The following is a 23,249-nucleotide window of genomic DNA, read 5'->3' as shown; positions in this document are numbered from 1 at the left end:
GTGAAAGATTTCTCATGTGAATAGTTAGTAAAGATCACGTTTTGATATAAAAAAATATAATTAAAAAATTAATAAAAATTATGAGTGTAATTGATAGAGTTTAAGTCGATACAATATTAAATTTAAGTTTGAATTCAATTCGAAATTCAAAACTCAAAACTCGGCTCAAACTTGATCAAGTTTTATTTTTTTAGCTTACGCGTAACACGAGATAAAAATTAAACTACTCGAATTCATTTGATTAGACTCAATTAATATGTAAAAATAAGTTTAATTTTTATATTCGACAAAAGTTTAATTATTTATGTTGGAACTCGAACTCAAGTTTGAGATATTTTATTAATTAAAATAATAAAAATATATTTAAATATGAAAACTCGATGAAGCTCGTGAGCTACACGAATCGAGTATAAAAATATTTAAATTTGACTCGATCGATGAGTCGAGCTATTCAAATTCTAATTTGATTTAATAATAATTGAATTGAATTCAAATTTTATTCGAATCAAACTTAAATAACTTATGAATATTAATATATCATTTATGTTCCTAATAAAAATCATAACCTTTGCTTTCGATACATAATTTTTGAATATAATTCAAAGACCACATTTCTCATGGTATTTGTGAATCCATAGTTAAATCTCACCCATATGTATTTTTCAAGTCTCATTTTGAAATGTGATATTATTTTTATGAACTTTGAAATTATTGAGTTCAAACAAAATAAATAAAAAGTGAGAGAATTAAATATCAAAATAAGAGAAAAAAATTTCAAGCAACAATGTCATAAAAGAAAATCTTAATTTTTTGAAATTTTGGTCCATTTATTATTATATTTTAATTTAATATTATATCTAACCTATTGTTTTTAATTTTATTAAATTTTATCTTTATATATTTAATGTTGTTTGTTTTTATAAAAAATTGTAGATTTTTTTATTACCCAATCGCAGCTTTAATTTCTCTAAAAAATCTTTATTAATATGTGATAGGTAAAATATTTAACTCCCATAATTAAGCACGGGCCTGCATACTGGTTAATGATAAATTAAGTAGAATAGCTTTACGATTAAGATTAAAAATTAAATTGCATTAATTTAATATTATATAATAATATAATATTTTAAAAAATCCTTTTAGCGACTCAAACTTCACATTTGCAAATATCAATCGAGCTCGATCCGACCCAAACCCAAACCATCGATATACACCAAATCACTACCCATTTCTAGAACCTTACACTTCCCAAAATCTTTATGCCATTTCTAGAACCTTATACTGTCCAAAATCTTTATGCCAAGCACAGAAGCATCCGGAACTTAGCATATATGGACGTTCCTCAACCCCTCAATTCTTCATTTTCATCAATAAAAGGCGAAACCACAAAACCCAACACAAAACCTTCAAACAATAGTGTGAGTGGATTAGAGCAACAGGTGAGGCAAGTGCTGAAATCAGGTGTGGGCAGTTGCATATACTGTAATTTAAGAGCTGATTTTGTTAAACACCAAAAAACGTTGAAGCTTTTCTTTGTGCCCGTTTGGAGATGGCCTGAAAAAGAGCCTGTCATGCATTATAACAACTATAATTTTAGAAAATAAAAAATAAAAGTCGTTTTTAAAAAATAAAAATAAAAAATATTTTTATTATTCAATTGCAGTTTTAATTTTTCTTAAAAATCTTTCTCAGTATGTGATAGATAAAATATTATAAATCTTATAATGAAATAAGGGCTTACATATTAGTTAGTGTTAAATTAAGTAGAATAGCTTTATGATTTTGATTGAAAATTAAATTACATTAATTTAATATTATATAATAATATAATATTTTAAAAAATCTTTTTCGGAACCCAAACTTCACATTTACAAATATCAATCGAGCTTGATCCAGCCCAAGCCCAAGCCATTGATGTACACCAAACCACTACCCATTTCTAGAACCTGCAATTGATGTACACCAAACCACTTCCCATTTCTAGAACCTTACACTGCCCAAAATCTTTATGCCATTTCTAGAAAGCTTACACTGCCCAAAAATTTTATATGAATGTTCCCCTTCAATTTTTCATTTTCATTAAAGCCAAAACCAGAAAACCCCACAACACAAAGAGAAACAAAAAAAAATGTTTTTTTTCTTTGTGGGTGGATTAGAGCAACAGGTGAGGGAAGTGCTGAAATCAGGCGTGGGCAGTTGCATATACTGTAATTCAAGAGCTGATCTTGTTGAATACGAGAAAGCGTTGAAGCTTTTCTTTGTGCCCGTTTGGAGATGGCCTGGAAAAGAGCCTGTCATGCATTGTAACAACTGCAAACTTTTCTTCCCTCAGCATATGTGTTTCCCACCGCCCGATTCATCATCTGCGATTTTAGAGGGTTTGCGTTGCCGTTTTTGTGATCAGCTTGTTGAGGCTGAGTTCAGATTCTGCCCCTTTTGTGGTTCTGCTATCTAATTTTCCCGAGACTCTGATATTGGAACTGCTATCTAATTTTCCCAAGACTCTGATATTGGAACTGCTATCTAATTTTCCCAAGACTCTGATATTGGAATAAGGACTTGGTTGGTTGATTGTAGAATTTTCTTTTTCTCCTTTTGAACTGTCTGTTTGGTAATAAAGTGTTGGTTTAGTAAATAGTTTTTTTTTAGTTTCATGGGACTTTTCTTTTTCTTCATACTATTCTATGAAAAAAAGTTGAGAGATGCAAGGTTTTCGTTTGTTTGTTGAGAAAATGCTATTGAAAATTGAAATGAATTAACAAATTAATGGTTCTTTAGGAAAGAGTAATCCTTTTCATTTTTTATCAGTAACTGTTGAAAGTGGCAACTGTAACAGGTAATGGAATTTTTTATGTTTTGACTCTAATCAATAGTATAACAGCTTCTGGTGTTGGAATTTGTTTAGTATTTCATAGAAATAGAATGTTCCAAATCAAAAAACAGTTTCCAGAGCCTTCGGTTGTTAAGGTCAGATCAGATGGTGATGAGTTTGAGAATGTCAAATGCAAATCTTTCATTGAACATCAGTTATTATAGTACAAGAGATTAACATTCGCTTCTAAGTTCTTAAGGCCAAAATTTCTGATCTATTTCTCTGGTCCGGGGAAGGATTAAAAAAAAAGAGGGGGGGATTTAACTGTACACAAACTATAAATGCATTGTACAGTTATCATTATTTTACAATGGCTTGTGTTATAGACCAACTCGAGAATCTGTCTCAGATCAATACACAGTTACCGCTGAATTGTCCTCAATGTGCCAACGCCAAACCTTCGAAGTATCTTTGATTGTAGTAGATCGCTTACTGAGCATGTTTGAGAGTGCAAGAGTCGGTCCAGACAATGTGAGAAGGTATGTTAAATTGGTTGCTGGAGTTAAAAATCTTGAAGTTTACATTGGTTTGCTGAAGGGTAATTGTTTAGCTCCCCGTTCAACAGCATCTCTCCACAATCTGTACCTCACTCCTAGCTTATCATAGGCTACCGGCCAATTCCAGACATTTGCCCCATTAACCATACGTTCTTGCTGGCCAATTACAAGTCGTAGATCCTCATTCAAGACCTGTATTGATTATGCATAAAAAGCAGGATGAAGTATTAGTGACAAATAGGAGTTCAAATTCTAACACCTGCAATCTTTTTTCCTATTCTTAAACTACACCTCCTTTGTACCAAAAAAAAAAAAAATTACTACTATTGCTTTTCAGCAAGTCATTCACACAAACAACCAAGGAGGATTTCTCGTAGGTTTTCAGCAAGTAATTTATGTGAATTTCACTACTCTAAAACCACAAACCGACTACCCAAAGAATGGAAAAATAAGATTTCTTTTACCTGTTCCGCAAAGTGCCTCCATAAATAATGTATAAAGGGAATGTGCTTCAAAATGGGAGCAAAATCTAGTGACATTCTATATAATAGTCTTGTCTTCTTTCTTGATGAAGGTAAGCAAACATGAAGCTGGTGAAGGTGTGTTGTGCATTCCTTGGTACTCTGTCCTTCCAGTTTCCCAGGCTTCGATATCCCAATGGTAGATAGCACCATACAAGGTGGTCGAAATTCCATATCAATGGGATAAGGGTCCCAGTATCCTTGGAGACCAGATGCCGGTGTCAAAAACTTCACCAGACTGAGATGTTCAGATTAAACACGGTAAGTAAGATCATATATTCAAAATATATACGTTTACATTGTTAGCATCTAGTCCATCTGTACTTCTAATGTGCAAGTTATTTAGAGGAGTCATCGATTGAAAGCTACAACACCCAGTTTTTTGACCCACCAGAAAGAAAGGTAGGTTCTGTTGTGGTGGACATGCAAATAAGAATTCCAGAAACAAACCTGGGAACATTCCATCCCTTGGCAAATGTGGAAGTGTGAGTAAAAGGAGCATGAGCAAGATCCAAAAGGTTATCCAAAAGTAGTCCATGTTCAACTGGAAGTTCCATGACAATCTGTCATTTATCAGCATATTAAAAAAAAAAAAAAAACTGAGGTGAGATAGTGGGGACTTTTACTTAAAAAAAGTTCACATGTTTCTTGCATTTACAATAGTGTTTGAAAACATCTCAAGCATACCTCAGCATGAATTTCAAATCCAGAAGGAGGTTGTAAGGAAGGAAGGGTTGCTGTCGGAGGGTCATCACCAGGCCAAATCCAGATCATTCCCTCTTGCTCAAGGCATGTCAATGACCTTATCTTCACATTAAGTAATCGTGTAGATGGCATTTTTTCACATTTCCCATCCGTTGTGTATTCCCACCCTGATATATCAAAAAACGTTTCAAGAATTAGAAAATTTTACACAACTATTTGCTAAACAGATTGAAAGCCTTAATGTCATTCCAAGCATATATAACATGTTAATCATTCATTGATACATGTGTCGCTTTTTCAGAAATATATGATAACGAGAGCTTGTAAAATGTAAACTTCCTAAACTCTTACTAACCATGGTAGGGACATTGGATACGACCCTCATTTACTGAACCAAGGTGAAGAGGACATGCTCTATGTGCACAGGTGTTCTGGACACATCCTGGATTCCCATCTTTTCCACGAAAAAGTACCCATGGCTCCTCAAAGCAATCGATTGGAATCTGGAATGAGAAGTAACAAGATATTAGTATGAGGACATATGTTAACTAGTTGGGCAATGAAAACCACAAAATCGCCATGTAACCCCATCAAAGAACACAATCTCATAGTTCTGATAGCTAAGTGAATTGCCAGCCATAAGTAACCAAAAATAAAAGGAAGCACTGGTGCCTATCAACCTGATTTATAATAAGGATATATGTCAATATGTTGTGACATGGTATAAAATGATCAATATTGAGATGATAAGCAATCTTATATTTCTGAACTATAGCTTACCATAGTGTCATCCTTCAGATCAGTGGAGAAAGCAACAGGATACCAGAAATTCTTCAAGCGAGGGTGATATGGTTGAACTGGACCTGACACATCCAAGCTTTTCTGGGGCAACTTCCTCTTCAAAGAATCCAGAGATTGTGTTGGCGTACTAGAAGAAGGGGATGCTACATTGGACTCTGTTATGGTTCTATCTTCAAGCAGCTTATCGTTAACCAACTCCTCCATGTAAGCTAGTTTATCCAAAGCAGCAGAAACCCTTGCTTCAGACATATGTACCTGTTATTTCTCTTGGATCAGAATCAAAATTGGCTATCACACCAGAGTTGGGACCTCCTGTGATTATTCCTTTGTCGATTATAAATGATACTTATGGTAATTAAATCAAGTCTTACTCTGATTATTTTGTTGGAAACAGAAAAGGTAAGCGTCTAATCAGTTGGACAGAATCATTGGATCAATCTATGTATCTTGTAGATGCAGCATCGACATCCAAATTAAATTATAAGAATCACAATTAACTGCTAATTTTGTCTACCTGTTTGTGAGCTTGTGCTAGTTCTCCCTGCAATTCGGCAAGCTCTTTTTTCATGGTGCCAATAGACTTGTATTCACGTGCTAGAGGATTCAACACTTCCACTACCTACAACCAAATCCAACCAAAGTAAGAAGTACTACCGTAATAAAGCAACAAAAACTTCCCAAAAGATTAAATTGAAAAAATTATTAGGTAAACACTAAACACATCATAAACGCAGATTTCTTTGTCAAAAATAACTAAAAACTAAATCAAAAGTTCAAAACACAGGTCAAGAAGTAAATTGTACAACTTGTACAAGCAGCACAACTTCTAAGTGCTCACAAAGATGAATATCAGGTTGAATTGAAGAAGACCTTTTCATGAAGAAGCATGATTGTGAGTAAATCTTGCCGAGCCCGCCAATCACAGTACTGAATATCATATCTAGCCACTTCCAATGCCTGATATACATCTAAGAACTTCCCTTTACATTGTGGAACTTTAGACCTTGGATCCTCCACATCAAAGATCGTGCCCCACGGGCTCTTCTTATCCCCCAAGCTATTTTCCTCCCCAAACGTAGCAAACACCCTAAAGCCTCCTTTAACGCCCTGAAACTGCACCAATCTCGAACTATAAGTCACAGATCAAGTGGCTGGGGATTTTGTAATAACCCAAATTACTAACGCAGGATAAACAGACAAAGATCAATGTTTTCCAAGGTTGAAACCACCATCCAAGCTAAAGACTAACAAATAAATAAGCTCATTTAAATTATTAAAATAAGAAAGTTTCCACATTAATTTAGTGGAAATCTTATACATTTACTTGAACTAAGTTTATTGTATACTAGTGCATGAAAGGGCCTATATGAAGCCAATAAAATATGCAATATACTTAAGGATTATGCAACTTAAATAAAATTTAGAATTGACCCAGATACTTGTAGCTTAAAAACAGATCAAAAACCAAATCTTTCTGGCTTCACAGCCAAAAAAAAAAAGCTAAAAGTGACAATTCAACCGCTGGTAAGAACTAAATTTTCTTCAAAATTCAACAACTACCCAGATAAACTATTCCCATAAAAAAGGCAGACAAATACCTTTTTAGAACTAATCTTGCATGATCTGCATAAAGAGATTGGCAAAGACAAAGCACCAGCAGCAGCTATGGCGGTCATGGTGTTTCAAAAAGAATGTTCAATAGCCGCTTGTGGCAGAGGAAGAAAAAGAAAAAGAGAGAGAGAGATGTATAAGCAAAAACAAAGGGGATTTTGTTAGATAAGAGGTTGGTATAGCGCGCGATCTTCGCAAGCCTCCCATGGGATGCCACGTGGAAAAACGTGGACGGCAATGTCGTACACGTGGCATGTTGGGTTTCCACATGCTTTGACGGTCGGAGAGAGAAGAGCGTCCTTGCTTTTGTGCAGGGGGCTTTCATATCTCTGCTACTTGCCAGCTCGGATCCTCTGGATATCTTTCTCGATCTGGCTATCCGTTTGTGTTTTTTGCCTTGTTTTTTTCTTCAAAAAGCTTTTTCATCTTTTCTCTTCCATTTATTGTTCTTTTCATAGTAAAAATGGGGTTTTTTTTTGTTCTTTTTTCTAACATGAGAAAAAATATCTGAATCATTCATTTGCTTTAATCATAAAAATATTTGGATTTCTTAAGACATCAACACTATGTTTCAAGATCACTTGTTAGAATTTAAATTTTAATTAGTTCAAAATTACTGAATAATTGCACTCAAATATTTAATTTAATAATTGATGCATGTTTTTATTAAAAATTTATATTTAATTTTTTTTATTAAAATTTAATATTTTTATAAAAATAATTGACTAAATCTTTTATCCTTTAATATTAACAAAATAGAGAAATTCTCAAATTATTTTGTAAACTCTTTAAATTTAATTAATGAGGGAATATCTTTATAAGAAAAGTATAAGAAAAAAAAATAAAAATGTGATTCTCTGTTCCATAGCTTGTTAAGTGTGGGATAAACTTTAGCCTACTCATAAATTAATTAGGGATTTTGAGAAAAATAAATGCTAAAATTATGTGGAGAATAAAATGTTAATCAGCACAAGCTACTCTAGCTTTATAATACGTGTCTTATGTTATATTTTAAGATATTATTTATTAGTATTTATCATTATTTTTTTCGAAGAAATTTATTATTAGTATTTATTATTGGCTGAGCATAACGTGGACTATAAAATATTAAATAGTTTATCCTTTAATCCCTAATTTTTAATATTCATTCTGAATTTTATACATTTCCAATTAATTAAATTAAGTAAACACTTTCATCTTCAATGTATTTTTTTATAAAAATTCCATATGATAATAAAAATTATAATCACATTAAAATAATATTTTCAGAATATATTAAATATGTAACTAGTACTTTAAAAAATCAATTAAATAAACAAGTAAATAAATTAACCAAAATTTAACATAAAGTTAAAAAAAATGGGATTGATAGAGTGGGTCAAGTTGGATTTATTCCTTTAAAACTCAAGCTTGGTCCGAATTTGACTTACTCATTTAAATTTATTTAATATTAAAACATTTATAAATATATTTTATAACAAGAATTAAATAAAAATAATTATGCATTAATATAGTTGATATTATGAGTTGAACTGAATCAAATTCAAGCCTTGAAAATCTTGTCCAAAGGGTTAGAATAAATCTAATATTAAGGCCTCCTTTTTACCTTACTTTTTAGAAGTTTTTTTTTTTTTTTCTTCTCAATCGACATTCATTTATGTTTTATTTTGGAGCAACAATCATTCATGTCAATGTAAAACAGTTAAAGAATATTTTAAAATTATGTGAAATTTATTAAAATTTTACTTGAAATTTACATTTAAAAATGATGAATTTTTATATAATTTTTTATTATAATTAAATAATTATAATATTATAATAAAAAATTGTAAATAATATACCCCAATAACCAAAGCTGGATCATTTTGTGTTTGGAACTGCAAGTGTGAGTTGATTTTACAAAAGAGTTATGAGAGATATTTTCTCTTTTTTTTTTTTTTTTTTCCAAATTTGTTCTCTTATCTTTTTATGTTCATTTTCACTTTAAAATTTGCTTTGTTAAAGCTGGGGCTTGGAAACCTTGTGCTGTCCAATCAAATCAAGTGGCAAACTTTGGGAAAATAGACTAATCATTTTCTGTACAAGACATTGACAAGTGAATCCATGATTCTCTAATTAGAGGCAACTGAAACTTTGATGAATTTTTCCCATCTCAAAAATGTCAATGGATAGTTTATGTTATAGGTTTCTAAATTAGAGGCTAGGTCACGTTGTCCAAACCCCAAATTTTGTAAATTTGCTGATTTTAAAATTTTAATTTTGATTTTTTTATAAAAATTTCATATATGTTTTGAATTTTTTTATAAAAAATTCATATACATCTTTTAATTTGGAATTTCCATTTTTTTTTTGAATTTTTATTTATAATTTTTTTATAAATTCTATTTTCTTTGAATTTTTTTATTTTTCTTTTCATTCTCATATTGCAATGATCTACATAGATATGGCAATGACTAAAATCAATTATCTAACAATTAGTGCTTTATTTTTTGGGATATAAAAAAGTTTAAAATATGAAGATAAGAGAAAAAAATATAAATATTAAAATTTAAAATTCAAACTTATTGAATATCATGATGATTGCATAAATCGATTAAATTAAATTTTAGATCTAGTTAATGTTTTGTTATTAGTGAAGCAAGTCTTGATATAATATAATTAATTTTAAGATAAAATATCTAACAAAATATAAATTCGAATATTTAATTTTTTTCAAAAAAATATTTAATTATTATTTTTAATTCTTTAGATAGTGAATTTTAATAAAAGTGACATAATACATGGATCCAATGAGCATTCAATAGTAAAAATAAAAAAATAAAAAAAAAAGAGGAAACTTTTGGATAAATTTCACTCTAATTTTTTAGTTTTAAACAGAATTCAACATAAGTTAATTAGTTTTAAAAATTGATAATCCGTCTTAGACTTTTCGGTTATACATGACAAATAGATCATTCTGTTAGTGATCCATTATATATAAACTAGTACAAGTGGCTCTGCTTAGCTCGGTTTGTTAGAATAATTGAGTTGGAACTTAAAGTGATATATACAATTAATATGAATTAATTACTTAATACTAATTTAATTAGAAAAGTTAAAGAAATAACAACTTAAATGAGCTACGAAAGTAAGCAAAGAATGTTAAAAGTAAACATTTTAAAAGTAATAATTGTGAAAAAGGATAATTGCTAAAAAGAAAGTGTTTTAAAACATTCAGTACTTATGAGCTAAAAACTTATCCTATTCACAAATTGTTTTAAGCAATTACCAATTATCATTGTATGTAATCATTTTCAATTTTTCTTAAAATTAATTTTCATGAAAATGCAGTGGTTGTCTGGGTTTAGATTTGTTGTCAATTGCAAATTGGTGCAGATATCAGTTGTCAATTTAACATAATCAATCTTGGTTATACTGAAAACAATCACCTGAAAATCCATAAAGAAGAGGATGAAACTTTCAACATGACCATTCTTTAATTAATGAATTGAAGAAACAATACTAAATATGATTAAATATTCTTAGAAATCTCACATTCATGGGTTTGGATATAGCAAATAGAGACCCATAAATTCCATCAAAATCAACACAATCAAATCTAAGTTTCATAACAATTCAAATTACAAAAAATATGCATTCGTATTTGAAAAACATTTTCCATTTTCATTACTATCTATTTTCATTTTCTAAAAGATAGTTTTCATGCTCTCTATTTGTTCATAAGAAAGGGTGCTTGAAAACAAAAAATTGATTTTAGAAATTGCAATCCATTTAACTATGTTTGATGTCACTATTAATATTTTTTAAAGATTAGAAAAATAGTGAAATCTATTATTGACATGTTCTTAACCAGTTTTTTAAATATGTTATAGGGCACCCTTATTCCTTATAATTTTACATGTTTTCTACTGCAGGTGCTTTTATGTTTGGCAGTCATGATGATTTTGATATTTCCTTTTGATATTTTTTTTTATTTTTCATCTCGTTACTACTTGCTAAAGACTTTTTAGCAGATAGTTCTTCCTCTACATGTGTTCATGTAATCTCTATGTACATGTGTTCATGTAATCTCTATGGACATGTCTGATAATTTTCATAACATCAGTAACTTATCAATCTGTTATATTCTCATAAGTCATGACATTTGAAACTATAAGCTCGATAAATAGCTTTCTTATCAATCAACTTGTCTATTAGATTTACCTGTCCAAATATAAGAAACCTAGCAAGTAATAATGTAATGACTTATCTGTTAACTTGTCCATTATGTTGCATATCTCTTTTGCAAATGAAGTTATTAGTCATGTCAAGTTCTTCTGAATAATAGATAGCAAATAGGTATCTAACTTGTATGGAAGTTGTTAAAATTGATAAGCAAGTCAGAATTCATTTGTTTTAAAGTTTAATTGATTTTTGCTTCATGTTTTTTTCTTTGATCAAAGAAAATGTGCATGACATACTTTAGTGTAAATTTACATGTCTGCAACTTTAACTCTTTCAAGAACTTATGCAAAAAGGTTTTGTTTTTCAACTTGGTTAATGATCTTTGACTGCACTAATTATGTAGTTCTTGATAACGTTTTAACCTATTAGTACATGATACAGCTAGAATTTTATGTGAGAACTATGTTAATCCTTATACTTATGGTTTGGAATGTTTTCACCATTTGATTGTGTTGTTTGGTTTAGAATGTTTATTGAAACCATGTTTCATTTCAATACATCAAACTATGTTCGGTTTGGAATGTTTATTGAAACCATGGTGAAAACATAAGGTTTCATTTCCTCAAACAAAACATTGAACTCCCAAAGGCTCCCACCATTTTATATTTTCACCATGGTTTCAATCATCATTCTAATATTGATCAAATAATCTATTAAATCATTATAAATTTCAACCAAAACACTATAAATTTATTTAATCATCTTTTTTTCATAACTTGCATACTGCATTTATATACCTTTTAAAATTTGCAAGTACATATCCTAGAACTAGAAAGTGAACTAGAAGGCAGTCAAAGGTACTTCATCGGTTGCCTTGTAACACCATTGTTCCAACTCAGCCAATCCAGCTTTAACATATTAACCATTACTGAATGAATAACACTCTCTCCTCAAGAAAAGGCTACAAAAGAATAGTGTATTCAAATGACAAATCAAAATTTTTTTTACATATAGCAGAAAAACGAAGTATAAAGCACTAAATAGCAGTATGGACTCTTACCCGTTGAATAGTTAAACATTGATGAATGAAAATATTTGGGTAAACACCTTACGGACTAAGAATGGAAGTCCCTATAAAGGAATCAAATAACATTAATTCTCAGGCAAAAGGTGGCCAAAATATACATAGCGAATGGTAGCACTTTTACATTTTCCCCTCCTTCCAACTTATTAGATTACACCCAACTTGAAGACATATTAAAAGAATTAAGTTCATTTTGGAATGTGAGAGTAAACGTTATGCAGAAAACATAGAAATTATAGAAATAAACAAAAATGGGAAAAGTAAAATACTAAACTAACACAACTTGCTTTCCATGTATTCAAGAAGTTTCCAAGGCTCTTCGTAATCCCTTGCGAGTGAGCAATCAAAGCTTGCTGTGCTACAATGTTAGCAACTGATCGTGAGGCTCTCTTGACTAAGTTTGTTCTAGATATTCTTGGTGCCTATATCAATGTATCCATATAAAAGTCATATAAGAAACTTTATGAAAAAATATAATACAACAACTCCACGGTTCTTTTTCATAGTTCTGTTTTTTTTTTTCTGATTATTGCCTTCATACAGCATGTAAATTGAACTAAAAAAAAAAAAACAATATGTAAACCTCACAACAAACATTTTAAACAAATTAAAGACCAAAAAAACATAATAACAAAAAAATTTTCTTCAATAACAAAATTGTTCAAGAAATCGAAGTCTGTAACACAAAATTTATCCCAAAAAAAACAAAACCCATATTTAACTAAAGAACCAAAAGAACAAAAAAATTTGACCTAAAATTGCACAAAAAATGAAAACGAAAATCAAAAGAAAAAAAGCAAAATACATACCAACTCTCTGAGTTTCGCACCACCATTGCTCTCTCTGAGCAAAATATATACCATATCTTGCTGCATTCTTCTTTGTTTGTTTATTAATTGCTGCTCCTACAACGTCGCCTTCGCCTGCAGCAAATAATAACAAATTATTATTCTTCCAAATGATTCATTATTTGATTTCTTTCTTAAGAAAATAAGGAAGGGTAAAATCTGAAAAAGAGAGAGAGTGAAATCGAGAATCTAAGAAAGAAGATTGAGAAATCCTAAAACTAGTTGCAAAGTAAAAATGAAGATGTAAAGAGAGAAAGAAGAGGAGAAAAAAGAAAAGAGAATGGAAAAACGTCAATAGGAGAATAAGGGAGTGAGATTTTGTTGGTGACAACCTATCTCCAATTTTGCTCAGCCATCAAAATCGTTGGATGGAAAAAATATGGAGAAAAAAAAAAGAAAGATTAGACAAGTGTAAATTTAAGAATCCTTAGATATTTTTTTTATATAAGGTAATATAGATACAATAAATTTAAGTTTGAGAGATAGTTTTGTAATTACATAAATTTTGTCAGTAAAGTTAAAAATTTTTAGATGAATTGTTTATTATTTAAACTAATAAATTTGTATTAAATTATGCTTAAAACTTAAAAATCCAACAAAATTTACCTACTTGTTTTTGAACATAGAAACGACTAGGAAATTAATAAATTACTCTGAATGCTAGTCCAACAGTGCAGCCTCCGTAGAGAACCACAAGCGGCCAAGCGGAGAAAAGTTTGCAGGTGAAAAAGCAATCTAATCTCCCGACTTCGAACGAACAAAAGTTAAAGCTATCAGCCTATCAACCTTCAAAGTGTCAATTGTCTCTCTTTCCTTCTCTCTCTCTCTCTCTCTTCACTTTTTACTACTGTTTTTTCCTACATACAAGAGCCATAGCAATGGCTCGGAGATATCAAAGTTCGAGCAGCAACAAGGCTGCAACTTTCTTTTCTGCAACTCTTCTTCTATGGCTGGTTTCTGTTTTGTTTGAAATCATGTTTAACAAGCGGAGAGAGCTTTTCATCGTTGCTGGTGGTTGATTTTACCAAATAGCGAATTGGGTTTTTGCGTCTCTCGTGACCCTCTCTTTGTTATCACCTCCGTCTTTCTCTCCTTCACTCAACACTTTCTTCCACTTCAGGTTCCCATCATTCCCTCTCTTTCTCTTCTTTTTTGATTTATCCTTTATTTTTCTGACTTGGCTATTTGTTTCTTTTCTTATTCCCTGACCCTGTCTTGTTTCATGTTTATTTTTGCTCTTTTTTTTTTTTTTTTGGTTGCTGAGCTCAGCTTTTCTGTCTGCTGAAGGGTCGTTTACCTGTTGCTGCTTTCATTAATTTTAGAAGAGATATGGCTTCCTGTATAAGCATATGTTTTTCTTGGGAATAGAAAAGGTGTAAAAAATTGCAGCGTTGAATTTGGTTAGCTATTTTGCAGATATCATATCATCCTTGTTTAATTTGCATGTAGAATTTGGTATGTAAAAGATATAAGAAGATGGATATTTTGGAATTAAAGGCTTTTTCTTGTATCAAAGAGCTGCAGTTGTGTTTCATATTTAAGAGTTAATTTGGTGACCAACATTAACAACTATAAAAGAAACATAAAAATTAAATTGCACAAACTGAAGACTTCAAATGAACTTGAAATATTTACACATGAATGTGTTGTTAAGAATTTCACTTGAAGCTAGCTTAGGCCCAATCTTGAATGCAGCTCTAAGTACAATCTGAAAAGGGGGTAATCTTTGAAGGTAGTTGGCACATCTTATAACTTCTTAAATTAGTAAGATCAATATTAGGGGTATGGTGTTGGTAGTCGGTAGTCCTTGTCCATAACAAAATGGTCAATTATTTCTGTTGATGATTGTTTTAATGGAAATATGTATGAGCTATTATGCGTGTAATTTGATCCGACTGGGTTGAAGCAGAGTAAACTATCCTTCTTAAGGTGGTTCTAGTGGCATAAAGAGAGGAAAAACATTACGGAGAAAAGCAAGAACTCACTTCACTTTAGGATAGTGATGTTCTAAGATAGTGCATTGGCATAGATAAATATGTAAACTTTAAAAAAAAAAGGAATCTCTGGCCATGCATATGCATGTATCTTTGTAGGATAGATGTATGAATCAACTCATTATCACCAATAATTATAGTAGTGCACCAATGATAGAGGATTAAAAATACTGATTTTGTTGGTATAAAATTATAAATTTATCAAATGCTCATATATTATGGTATTCCTTTGTTTCTGAACAGTTTTTTTTTTCTTTAATTGGGCTACTTATGTTATTAACTTTTTAAAATTCAGTTTGATATATACTTTCTGTGCAGTGGTCTTCATTTTGGTTAATCAGTGGTTCAGAACTGGTTTAAAAAGGATGTTTGAACATACACAACTTGTTGAGGGTACTTGGCCATGGGCATGCTAGGCTCTGTGCTTCTCATGTGGTTACTTTGCATATGATCAGTGGGATATGCTGCTTTACCGACTATATACTGGTTTTATCCCTGCCATTCTAAGGCATCACCTAATACTCCTTATTTGCTTCACTCGTGTTGTGTCGACACATCACCATCAGCTACCTTATTGTCACTGTCATCTGTGAGGTATGTTTCAATTTCTTTCCTGCTAAAAATTTATACGAATTATGGCTTAAGTGTTAGGCATTACATTAGTGCAGGTTTACTTGTATAGGAACATAGCAAATGCCAGATTGAGACTTCTTAAGTGTGCAAATCAAACATTATTTTAGTATTAATTGTTTTTAATTCAAGATAAATAATTAAAATTTTAACTTATGAGCCTCAGATGGACATGTCTCAAGGTGCATTGAAACCTGAAGGCGTGAGCCTAATGTAGCAGTAAAACTGAGCCCCGACATTTGGAAAGCATTCAAGTATCTTTACTAGTAAAGGTAGCAACTAGCAAGGTTGTTGATGATGTTGCAGAATACTAAAGATATTCTTGTTTTGATGGTGCAGCTGCATTCCATCTTTCTACATGTGAGGAAAGTGAGACGGATGGCTGGTGTTCGTGATGCCAAGAGCAGAATTGTGAAGGTAGATTGGTTTCTTAATTGGATCATGTTCGTTTTCGGAAGGCTTTTATCTCACATTCTGATAACCGTAAAGTTAATCAAAGATGCTTCCAAGTTTGAAAAGGGTGTTGAATGGCCACTTGCCCTCTTTGGAATGGCTGGAATGAATTTGCTTAACGCTTTTCTTGGCATTGACCTCTTCAATGTTTTCAAGAAAGAGAAAAAAAACCCCAGCGGAGTAATCAGAAACGCCATGAATTACTGACAGATAAAAAAAAAAAACTACGCTAAAGGTCAAACTTACCAATTTTTTTCCACTGATTTCGCACATGAAGATGTATCCAGTTCAGAATGTGGTTAATTTTTGTTAGCATGAGTATATGTCATTATGAATTATATACAACTGAAAAACATGATCTTTGTATCAAAATTTACAATTGCTTGGTAGTTTTTATTTTATATTATTTTATGGATCTTTGATTACTTTTTCCAAGAACAATGATCATAGAAACTTACAAACTCCCGCTTTGAGAATTTAGAATCCAAAGATAACAGAATACACATCAAATTAGCCGCAACCTGCAGGTTAGACAGCAACTTCATTTACAAGCCTTCACAAACGATATTGAAGCAATACAATGGATTAAATGATCAACCACAACTAAATAACTTCAAGAAATTGCTGCTTATCCTATTTGCTACAGGCCCATTTTTTATTCTTTTAAAGCTAACATGGCCAAAATCTAACAGGAAACTGGAAGTGCCACTGTCAAGCAAAAGGAGAGAGTAAAGGAAAAGGCATTCTTTTTCATACAAGGATTTTGCTATCAAGTTAATGTTACAGAAAGAATAACCCCAAGCATTTGAAATCTAAAATTCCAATTTGAAACTTTATATCCAGAGTCCAGACAACCATTCATGTATAAATAAGACAACCTAAAAGTGAACTAATTAATAGTGATTAAACAGCATTTAACCTGTCTTTCGAATGAAAAACAATTTCTTTGTTTTACACCAAATCTAAGTCTCTTAAATTTCTAGTTGTATCCCGTTCTTACTTCGAGTGAAAAATTTTGCAAATCCATTTCGGTTCTTCTCTGAACTAACATGATTTGATGACACAACTGATGAAGATGAGGATGAAGATGGAGGTGTGTATCCATCGTTCTTATTTACTGAAGGACCAGAATGGCCAGCACTGACTCTTGGAGACTCTGGATCTCTTTTGAGTGAAAATGTTTCATTAGAAAGTGATTTCCAAGGTTCTCCACCAGCTTTAGGAATCAATGATCCTCCTCCAGAGAACTCTGGTATGCTCATGGTGTCAATTAAGAAGTCTTCGAGTGTTGCAAGTGATTTCAATTGCTGCCCTAAAGATGCTATTGTTTTTTGACACTCAGCAAGTTTTCCAGCAGCTACAGCCAAATCCTCCTGCCATAGTGTCTCATGAGTCATGACTATTAGAAAGATGGAATAGACCACAATTTTGAAACTCTCTAGTAAATCAATAATTACTGGGACATTGAGACGCATTAAGAAAGTGTAAATGCACGAAGACTGAAGAGTTACCTGTTTTATCTTCAATTCAACGTTTGAGCTTGTAGTTTGCTGGAACTCAGCTTCCTGTCTCTTCTTTGACAGCTCTTCTTCCAATTCTTGACACTTGATTGTAATTTGTGTTGACAATGCCCTTTCCTTTTCAACTTCTGTTTCTAATGAATCAATCTTTGCAGACATTGTTCGAGCTTCTGCTTCAATGCTAATGAGTTGAGACTCAAGAAGTTTCTTTGATTCATTTGCATTAACTGAAACTTGTGCCGACAAGGCCCTTTCCTTTTCAATTTCTGCTTCTAATGAGTCAATCTTAGCTGACAGTGTCTCTGCATCTGTTTCCATGCTACTGAGTTGAGACTCAAGATGTTGCTTTGCTTCATTTGCCATGCAGAGCTCCCTTTGCAACTCCTCCAATTCTATTTCAGTGTCCCTCAACTGTCGTTCTGATGCTTCAAGACTTTCTTGACTTTTGGAAAGAGCAATTTCTAGTTCAGCCTTCTCAACTTCTATCTTCTCCAACTTCTCTTCGAGTTCTGCTGATCGATGAATCATGGCTTCAAGCTCAGACTTCAACGAGCTATCACCATCATTAGATTGTTTGGCAGTAGCTTTTGATTCAAGACATTTATTTTCACTCTTGGTTTCAGACAATGCAGCAAGTTGCTCCATCTCAAGAAAATCATCCATGAGATCAATCTCAATAGAAGAACTGGGGGGATTTCTGTTGATGACCTTTCCATTTTTGAATTGATCAAGTTCAGCAATTAAGGCTGAAGCCCATGAGTCAGAACAACTTGGTTCTCCTTTGTTTGCCTCCAAGTCACTCATCTTGCAAGTATCAATCTCCACAACATTAAGCCGTTCTCCACTGTCGGATTGACTATCAGTGAGGGATTCAACATGAATTGAGGAGGCCACTTGGGATTTATGGTCATTAACCAAGGATGATTTACAAGTCATAGCTTTGAGTTTTCGGCACTCTGCTTCAAGCTTTCCTACCTTCTTTATGCTCTCTAAGTGTTGTTTGCTAGCTATTTCAGCTGCTTGGGTGCTTAAGTCCCTTTCAATTGTTCTGATCTCCATCTCCTCCAACTGAGATGAGAGCTCAAGCTTGAGGGCTGAATTTTCCTTTTCCAAAGCTTCAATCTTATGCCAAAGGTCAGGACTGAAGCGAGGAGGGGGCTCAGACTTAACGGCTTCAGCTTTATTTTGGAGCTCAAGGAACCGGCTTTCAAGTTTGAGTTTGGTCATTTCCCAATCCCGGGTAGTCTTTGCCACAGCTTCATGGACCTTCTGCTCCTGCTCCTCTCTTGCTTGTCTTAGCTGCCTAACACATTCCTTGAGAGCTCCATCAAGATGGCTCACCCTGTCTTCTAGGGCTGAGTTTTGCTGAACAGCAGCCTCAAGTTTTTGCTTTAATACCACTACTTCACTTTCAGCCTTTTCCCAACCTAAAGTTTGGAAAAAAAAACAAAAACATAGTAAGTAGACTATAACTAAGAGAAAAATGGTGAATGTGAAAAATGAATAAACCATATTGAACATGTTAACTAACATGAAAGTGTAAGTAACACCTGCAATAGCTTCTTCGGCAACTTTGGCATGTTGCTTCACCAAGTCCTCTTTGGCACTAATATTAACTAGAGCAGCTGATAATTTCTCTGTCAAGCTCTTAATTCTATCGTTAACATCTTCAGAATTGGCTGAAGCCTTTGATGACACTCCAGGTGATTGTGTGTTATTATTAGGTGATGCCTTGAAAGCCTCCTGCTTCAACAATTAGAGAGATGAAAATCAATTTTAATTGGGAAAAACCAACTCGATTCTGGATTAAATATTAGAAAATGAGGAGCTTAATAGAAAACACCAAGCACAATTTAACTCTACCATAGAAGTATAAAAGAAAAAGAATATTGGTTTAGATTGCTTGCAAGCAACAAATAGAAAGAACATCTTAAAAAGGGGGGTGATTAATATGCAGGTGCTTCCCTTTCTTTCCTCAAAAAAGCATTGTTGATTGTAAATGCTTTAATGTCCTTGGAAATATAAATTTTATTCACTTTTTCTGAGATATCTGGTTCCACAAAGCATATCTTAGGTGAAGACATCCAATTATATACTTTTGTAAAAGTACAACAATTTATCTTTGTTAGTAAAGCAGCCATCACTATGAAGAGCAAAGCAGCTCAGACTCTATCCCAGAACAGAAACATGGAAACCTTTAGCTGGAGATGAGACTGTAAGTCTGTAACTACACTGTTCCCACCTGTCTAGTTTGTGCTTCACAAGATGCTTTCAATCAACATGTAGATTTAGAAATTACCATCCTGAATAATCATTTAGGTTTCTCTACATTAACCTCCACCTATTTCAACTAAAAGCTACTATTTAGTTGAAAAATAAGCTTGCTATCAAATTACAATGATGCGTTATCCACTAAGATCATTTAATTTGTATGCCATAAACCTCATGGCACCACTAGACATCATACCAAAAGCACCTTAAAAGACAAATTTAACACCCTAATATGCCTTCGTGTACTTTCACCTTTCGCCCAAGTAGAAAAAAAAATCTAAATTGGGAGATTTATATCAATAGTTCATTAGAAATTATTAGAAAGAACTTTGCATATTCTGACAGCTGATTAGTAATGTGAAAAAGATATATTGGAAAAGGATAAGTTACTGTAAAATTATTCACTCTTCAAGCACTACAATTGTCAACTATCCAGGGCACATCATGTTGTTGTGTAACATTTAGCACCCCGGTCGGCATGTGAAGTTTAACTCATACCAAACTTCACACTATTTCTTTATGCTACTTATCTCCTCTTTTCATACTATTTTAATGACTGGGAATGAATCACTTAAATGCCAAAGACGTGAAAGCAAATAGTTGTGTAAAATCAGATCAAAAAAAGTTTGATTGAGATAAGCAGCAGACTTGAGGCAAAAGAACTTCAAGCAACTAACAGCAAAAGGAGCAGAAGTCAAAACTGTTATCAAGGGATTTCTGGCAATAGAAAGAAACCTTGTAAGGGAGATGAGAGGTAAAATGTATTACTGATACAAACAGAAAAACTCAAGAATTCACATTAATGGGAGCATGGCATCAGAATCTAGCAATTAAGCCATGACAAAAGAAAAATTAACCAACAACATTCAATTCCACACACCAAAAAAAAAAAAAATCAAGCTTTCTGAAAGTCAATAATTAAAACTGGTCATAATTAAGGAGGAGGTTATCCACCTACCTGATCATCGGAATATCTCTCAGAAAGCGAAGAAATCGATCCGGAACTCTCAGTTTCACCGGGGCTCCTCTCAGAAGACTTCCTCTTCCACAACCATTTCCTTTTTTCCATAGCAAACTCCAACAGTCCAACATCAATCTGCTCATCAGAGAATGTTCATCTGCAAACAAAGAAAGAAGCAAACCTTTGTTCAAGATGTCACCATATACCCACCGGAAAATCCTCTAAAAGAATATGAGCAAACCCCCTAAAATGTAGAACTTTCAGCAATCTAAAACATTAAAAAATACCAAATTTACTTGGCTTACCATTTTTCTCAGCTTTGCTTCAAATCTAACCCTTTAACTGTCGAATCCCAACAACACCATCAACAGAATAACAGTAACACTTTAAAAACCCAAACAAATTCTTTAATTTTTTTAACGGAGGGAAAGGAAAATAATTCTTAAAATACTTGGCTTAAGAATAGAAGAATATCGCAGCTTTAATTACTATAAATAGTATTTCAAATGTCACTAAAAACACCCACTACTTGAATCACAAAACTAGCTAGAACTCCCCATCTCATTTTTCAAATCTTTCAAAAAAAAAGAAAAACCACTACCAAGAAGGATAAAACTCAATCAATGTAACAGTCGCTAAAAAGATATACCCAGAAATAGAAAACCCAAAAAAAAAAAAAAATCCTAAACCTCAGCTACCCGTCATAGCTAACGAGCTCAAAAGCGTCTTCTTTAAATTTCTCTAAAATGTAAATAAATCCCAGATATACAACCATCTCAGAGATATCAAATAAAAGAAGGGAACAATTTGGAGGAATCAGAGCAGCTGAGTTGACCCAGATCAAATACCTTTGACTGAAGGCAAAGAAAGAACCTTAAACCAGATGGGGAACCAAAAAAGAAATGAAAAACTAAAGTTGGGTTCAGATTTAAAACCTTAGTTTTAAGGGAAAAAAAAATGCTAAAACAAACTCTGCAAGAAAATCTGCGGAATGTCAGCAGATAATCAGCTAAAAAAACACTGTTATAACAGGTTTTCAGATAACGTGGGCTTCTATTTCTTGGCCTTTTCTTGCTATTGTTTTTTCTCCCTTTGGGTGTTCTTTTTTATTCAAATGTACTTAAATTTAAAAAAAAAAATATATATATATATATATATATATATGCAAACAGATTACAGCATGTGATTCGTGAATGTGAAGCTGTGATGAGTTTGAAAGAGTTGGAAGCCTCAAACTCAAAAACCAACCTTTCCAGCTTTTTCCTCTTTTAAAAAGTTCTTTCTTTTTAATTTAGTTTTTGAAATGGAGCTGGCCCTTAATTCCCGCCCAGGGAAGTTGATTACAGGTTATTGTAGCATGGCAGAAACATTAATGGGGGCTTTGATTAATAATCTTGACTGTCAAATTTTGTAGGTTTCTTAAAAAACACAGTTGCGGGAAAGAAAAAAAAAAAACTTTTTTTCCTCTGCCTGTATCTTCAATTTTGAGTACTTTGTCTGTCTCACTGAGACTATTTATCAGGCTTTGCTTTGCTTTGCTTTTCGAACTATTGCTTTGTTTGTCCTTTTGGTCCAGTGGAAGAATCCAATGAGATGGTGTCACTGCCTCTGGTAACCGGTTAGGTTTTTTGGGTTTATTAGATATGATATCTAAAATTTTTATTTTTTTATATTTTAAAATCATTTTTATGATTTTTTTAATTTTTCAACCTTAAAACTTTAATTTTATAAAAATATTTAAAACTTAATATTAAATATATTAAAAGTAAAATTTTTTTCTTTAAACTATATGAAAATCAATATATAGTGAATATTTTGAGTCGGAGAGGTTAATTAAAAAATAAAAATGAAAACCCATGTTTTTCTAACCATAGGGAGGTTTGGTCCATTCTAGCACTCGGAAGTCACGTGGAGGACAATTTACAGTGGTGGAGGCCTGGCCAGAGGCAGAAGGATATAATGCGCTTTTGTCACGTGGGAGGAGGACCCATTTCCCATTCCCCCTTTCTCCCCTCTCTCTCAAATTATTGGATATTTTTCTTTTTCAATGATAAAAAGGATAATAATGTATTCTAGTATTTTAATGATGGGGGAATTAATCCAATAATTTCCTTCAAATAGGGTATGATAAATTTTTTTTAATAAAAGCAACTAATTATGTTGCTGGAATAATTTCTCAAATGTTAATTTGTATGATTTGAATGTAGAAAAATATCAATTATGGCTGTAGTGATTGTTCAAGATTATTATTAATTTGAATATCATATGATTGTTGCTTTTACATATTTCCCTAAAATGCACGAAAATTCAAAGATTG

The 23,249-nt window shown here is 32.3% G+C and overlaps 4 protein-coding genes, 1 long non-coding RNA gene and 1 pseudogene across 10 annotated transcripts; 3 read left to right on the top strand and 3 right to left on the bottom strand.

Moving 5' to 3' along the window:
- Positions 1–2,037: 2,037 nt before the first annotated feature.
- On the top strand, positions 2,038–2,635 carry LOC111315639 (zinc-ribbon domain protein). The gene has a single exon (XM_022917529.2). The coding sequence runs from the start codon at positions 2,129–2,131 to the stop codon at positions 2,453–2,455; it is 327 nt and encodes a 108-aa protein (XP_022773264.1). The 5' UTR covers positions 2,038–2,128; the 3' UTR covers positions 2,456–2,635.
- Positions 2,636–2,988: 353 nt separating this feature from the next.
- LOC111315638 (chlorophyllide a oxygenase, chloroplastic-like) lies at positions 2,989–7,145 on the bottom strand. Its single transcript, XM_022917527.2, has 9 exons — positions 6,995–7,145; positions 6,267–6,509; positions 5,911–6,015; positions 5,376–5,651; positions 4,951–5,098; positions 4,578–4,762; positions 4,341–4,453; positions 3,834–4,128; positions 2,989–3,561 (listed from the first exon to the last, which is right to left on the bottom strand). The coding sequence occupies exons 1-9, from the start codon at positions 7,070–7,072 to the stop codon at positions 3,391–3,393; spliced, it is 1,614 nt and encodes a 537-aa protein (XP_022773262.1). The 5' UTR covers positions 7,073–7,145; the 3' UTR covers positions 2,989–3,390.
- Positions 4,014–5,756, top strand: LOC149513072 (uncharacterized). The gene is made up of 2 exons (XR_016330741.1): positions 4,014–4,151; positions 5,394–5,756. It is a non-coding gene; the product is annotated as an uncharacterized LOC149513072 (long non-coding RNA).
- A 4,754-nt stretch (positions 7,146–11,899) lies between the features above and the next one.
- On the bottom strand, positions 11,900–13,882 carry LOC111314982 (myosin-9-like). Of its 4 annotated transcripts, XM_089749436.1 has the most exons (4): positions 13,065–13,429; positions 12,530–12,677; positions 12,232–12,302; positions 11,900–12,132 (listed from the first exon to the last, which is right to left on the bottom strand). In XM_089749436.1, the coding sequence occupies exons 1-3, from the start codon at positions 13,128–13,130 to the stop codon at positions 12,280–12,282; spliced, it is 237 nt and encodes a 78-aa protein (XP_089605562.1). In that variant the 5' UTR covers positions 13,131–13,429; the 3' UTR covers positions 11,900–12,132; positions 12,232–12,279. The 4 variants fall into 4 exon arrangements, 1 of the variants encoding a protein (XP_089605562.1); XR_016330740.1 differs by lacking the exons at positions 11,900–12,132; positions 12,232–12,302 and adding an exon at positions 13,756–13,882 and having other exon boundaries at positions 12,306–12,677; positions 13,065–13,178; XR_016330739.1 differs by lacking the exons at positions 11,900–12,132; positions 12,232–12,302 and adding an exon at positions 13,710–13,848 and having other exon boundaries at positions 12,306–12,677; positions 13,065–13,178.
- Positions 13,883–13,981: 99 nt separating this feature from the next.
- On the top strand, positions 13,982–16,597 carry LOC111314981 (uncharacterized; annotated as a pseudogene). Its single transcript, XR_016330738.1, has 3 exons — positions 13,982–14,223; positions 15,416–15,691; positions 16,067–16,597. The product of XR_016330738.1 is annotated as an uncharacterized LOC111314981 (transcript).
- A 387-nt stretch (positions 16,598–16,984) lies between these two features.
- On the bottom strand, positions 16,985–21,931 carry LOC111315637 (filament-like plant protein). Of its 2 annotated transcripts, none has more exons than XM_089749434.1 (5): positions 21,238–21,931; positions 20,930–21,089; positions 19,251–19,443; positions 17,692–19,127; positions 16,985–17,553 (listed from the first exon to the last, which is right to left on the bottom strand). In XM_089749434.1, the coding sequence occupies exons 2-5, from the start codon at positions 21,038–21,040 to the stop codon at positions 17,152–17,154; spliced, it is 2,142 nt and encodes a 713-aa protein (XP_089605560.1). In that variant the 5' UTR covers positions 21,041–21,089; positions 21,238–21,931; the 3' UTR covers positions 16,985–17,151. The 2 variants fall into 2 exon arrangements, with proteins under 2 accessions (XP_089605560.1, XP_022773260.2); XM_022917525.2 differs by having other exon boundaries at positions 21,781–21,931.
- Between the last annotated feature and the right edge of the window lie 1,318 nt (positions 21,932–23,249).

This window comes from Durio zibethinus, chromosome 20 (genome assembly GCF_047325235.1).
Source record: "Durio zibethinus cultivar Kanyao isolate XHJ-2024 chromosome 20, ASM4732523v1, whole genome shotgun sequence".
NCBI lineage: Eukaryota > Viridiplantae > Streptophyta > Magnoliopsida > Malvales > Malvaceae > Durio > Durio zibethinus.
The sequence above is the reverse complement of the archived record's forward strand: the minus strand, read 5'-3'. Positions and strand labels throughout refer to the sequence as shown.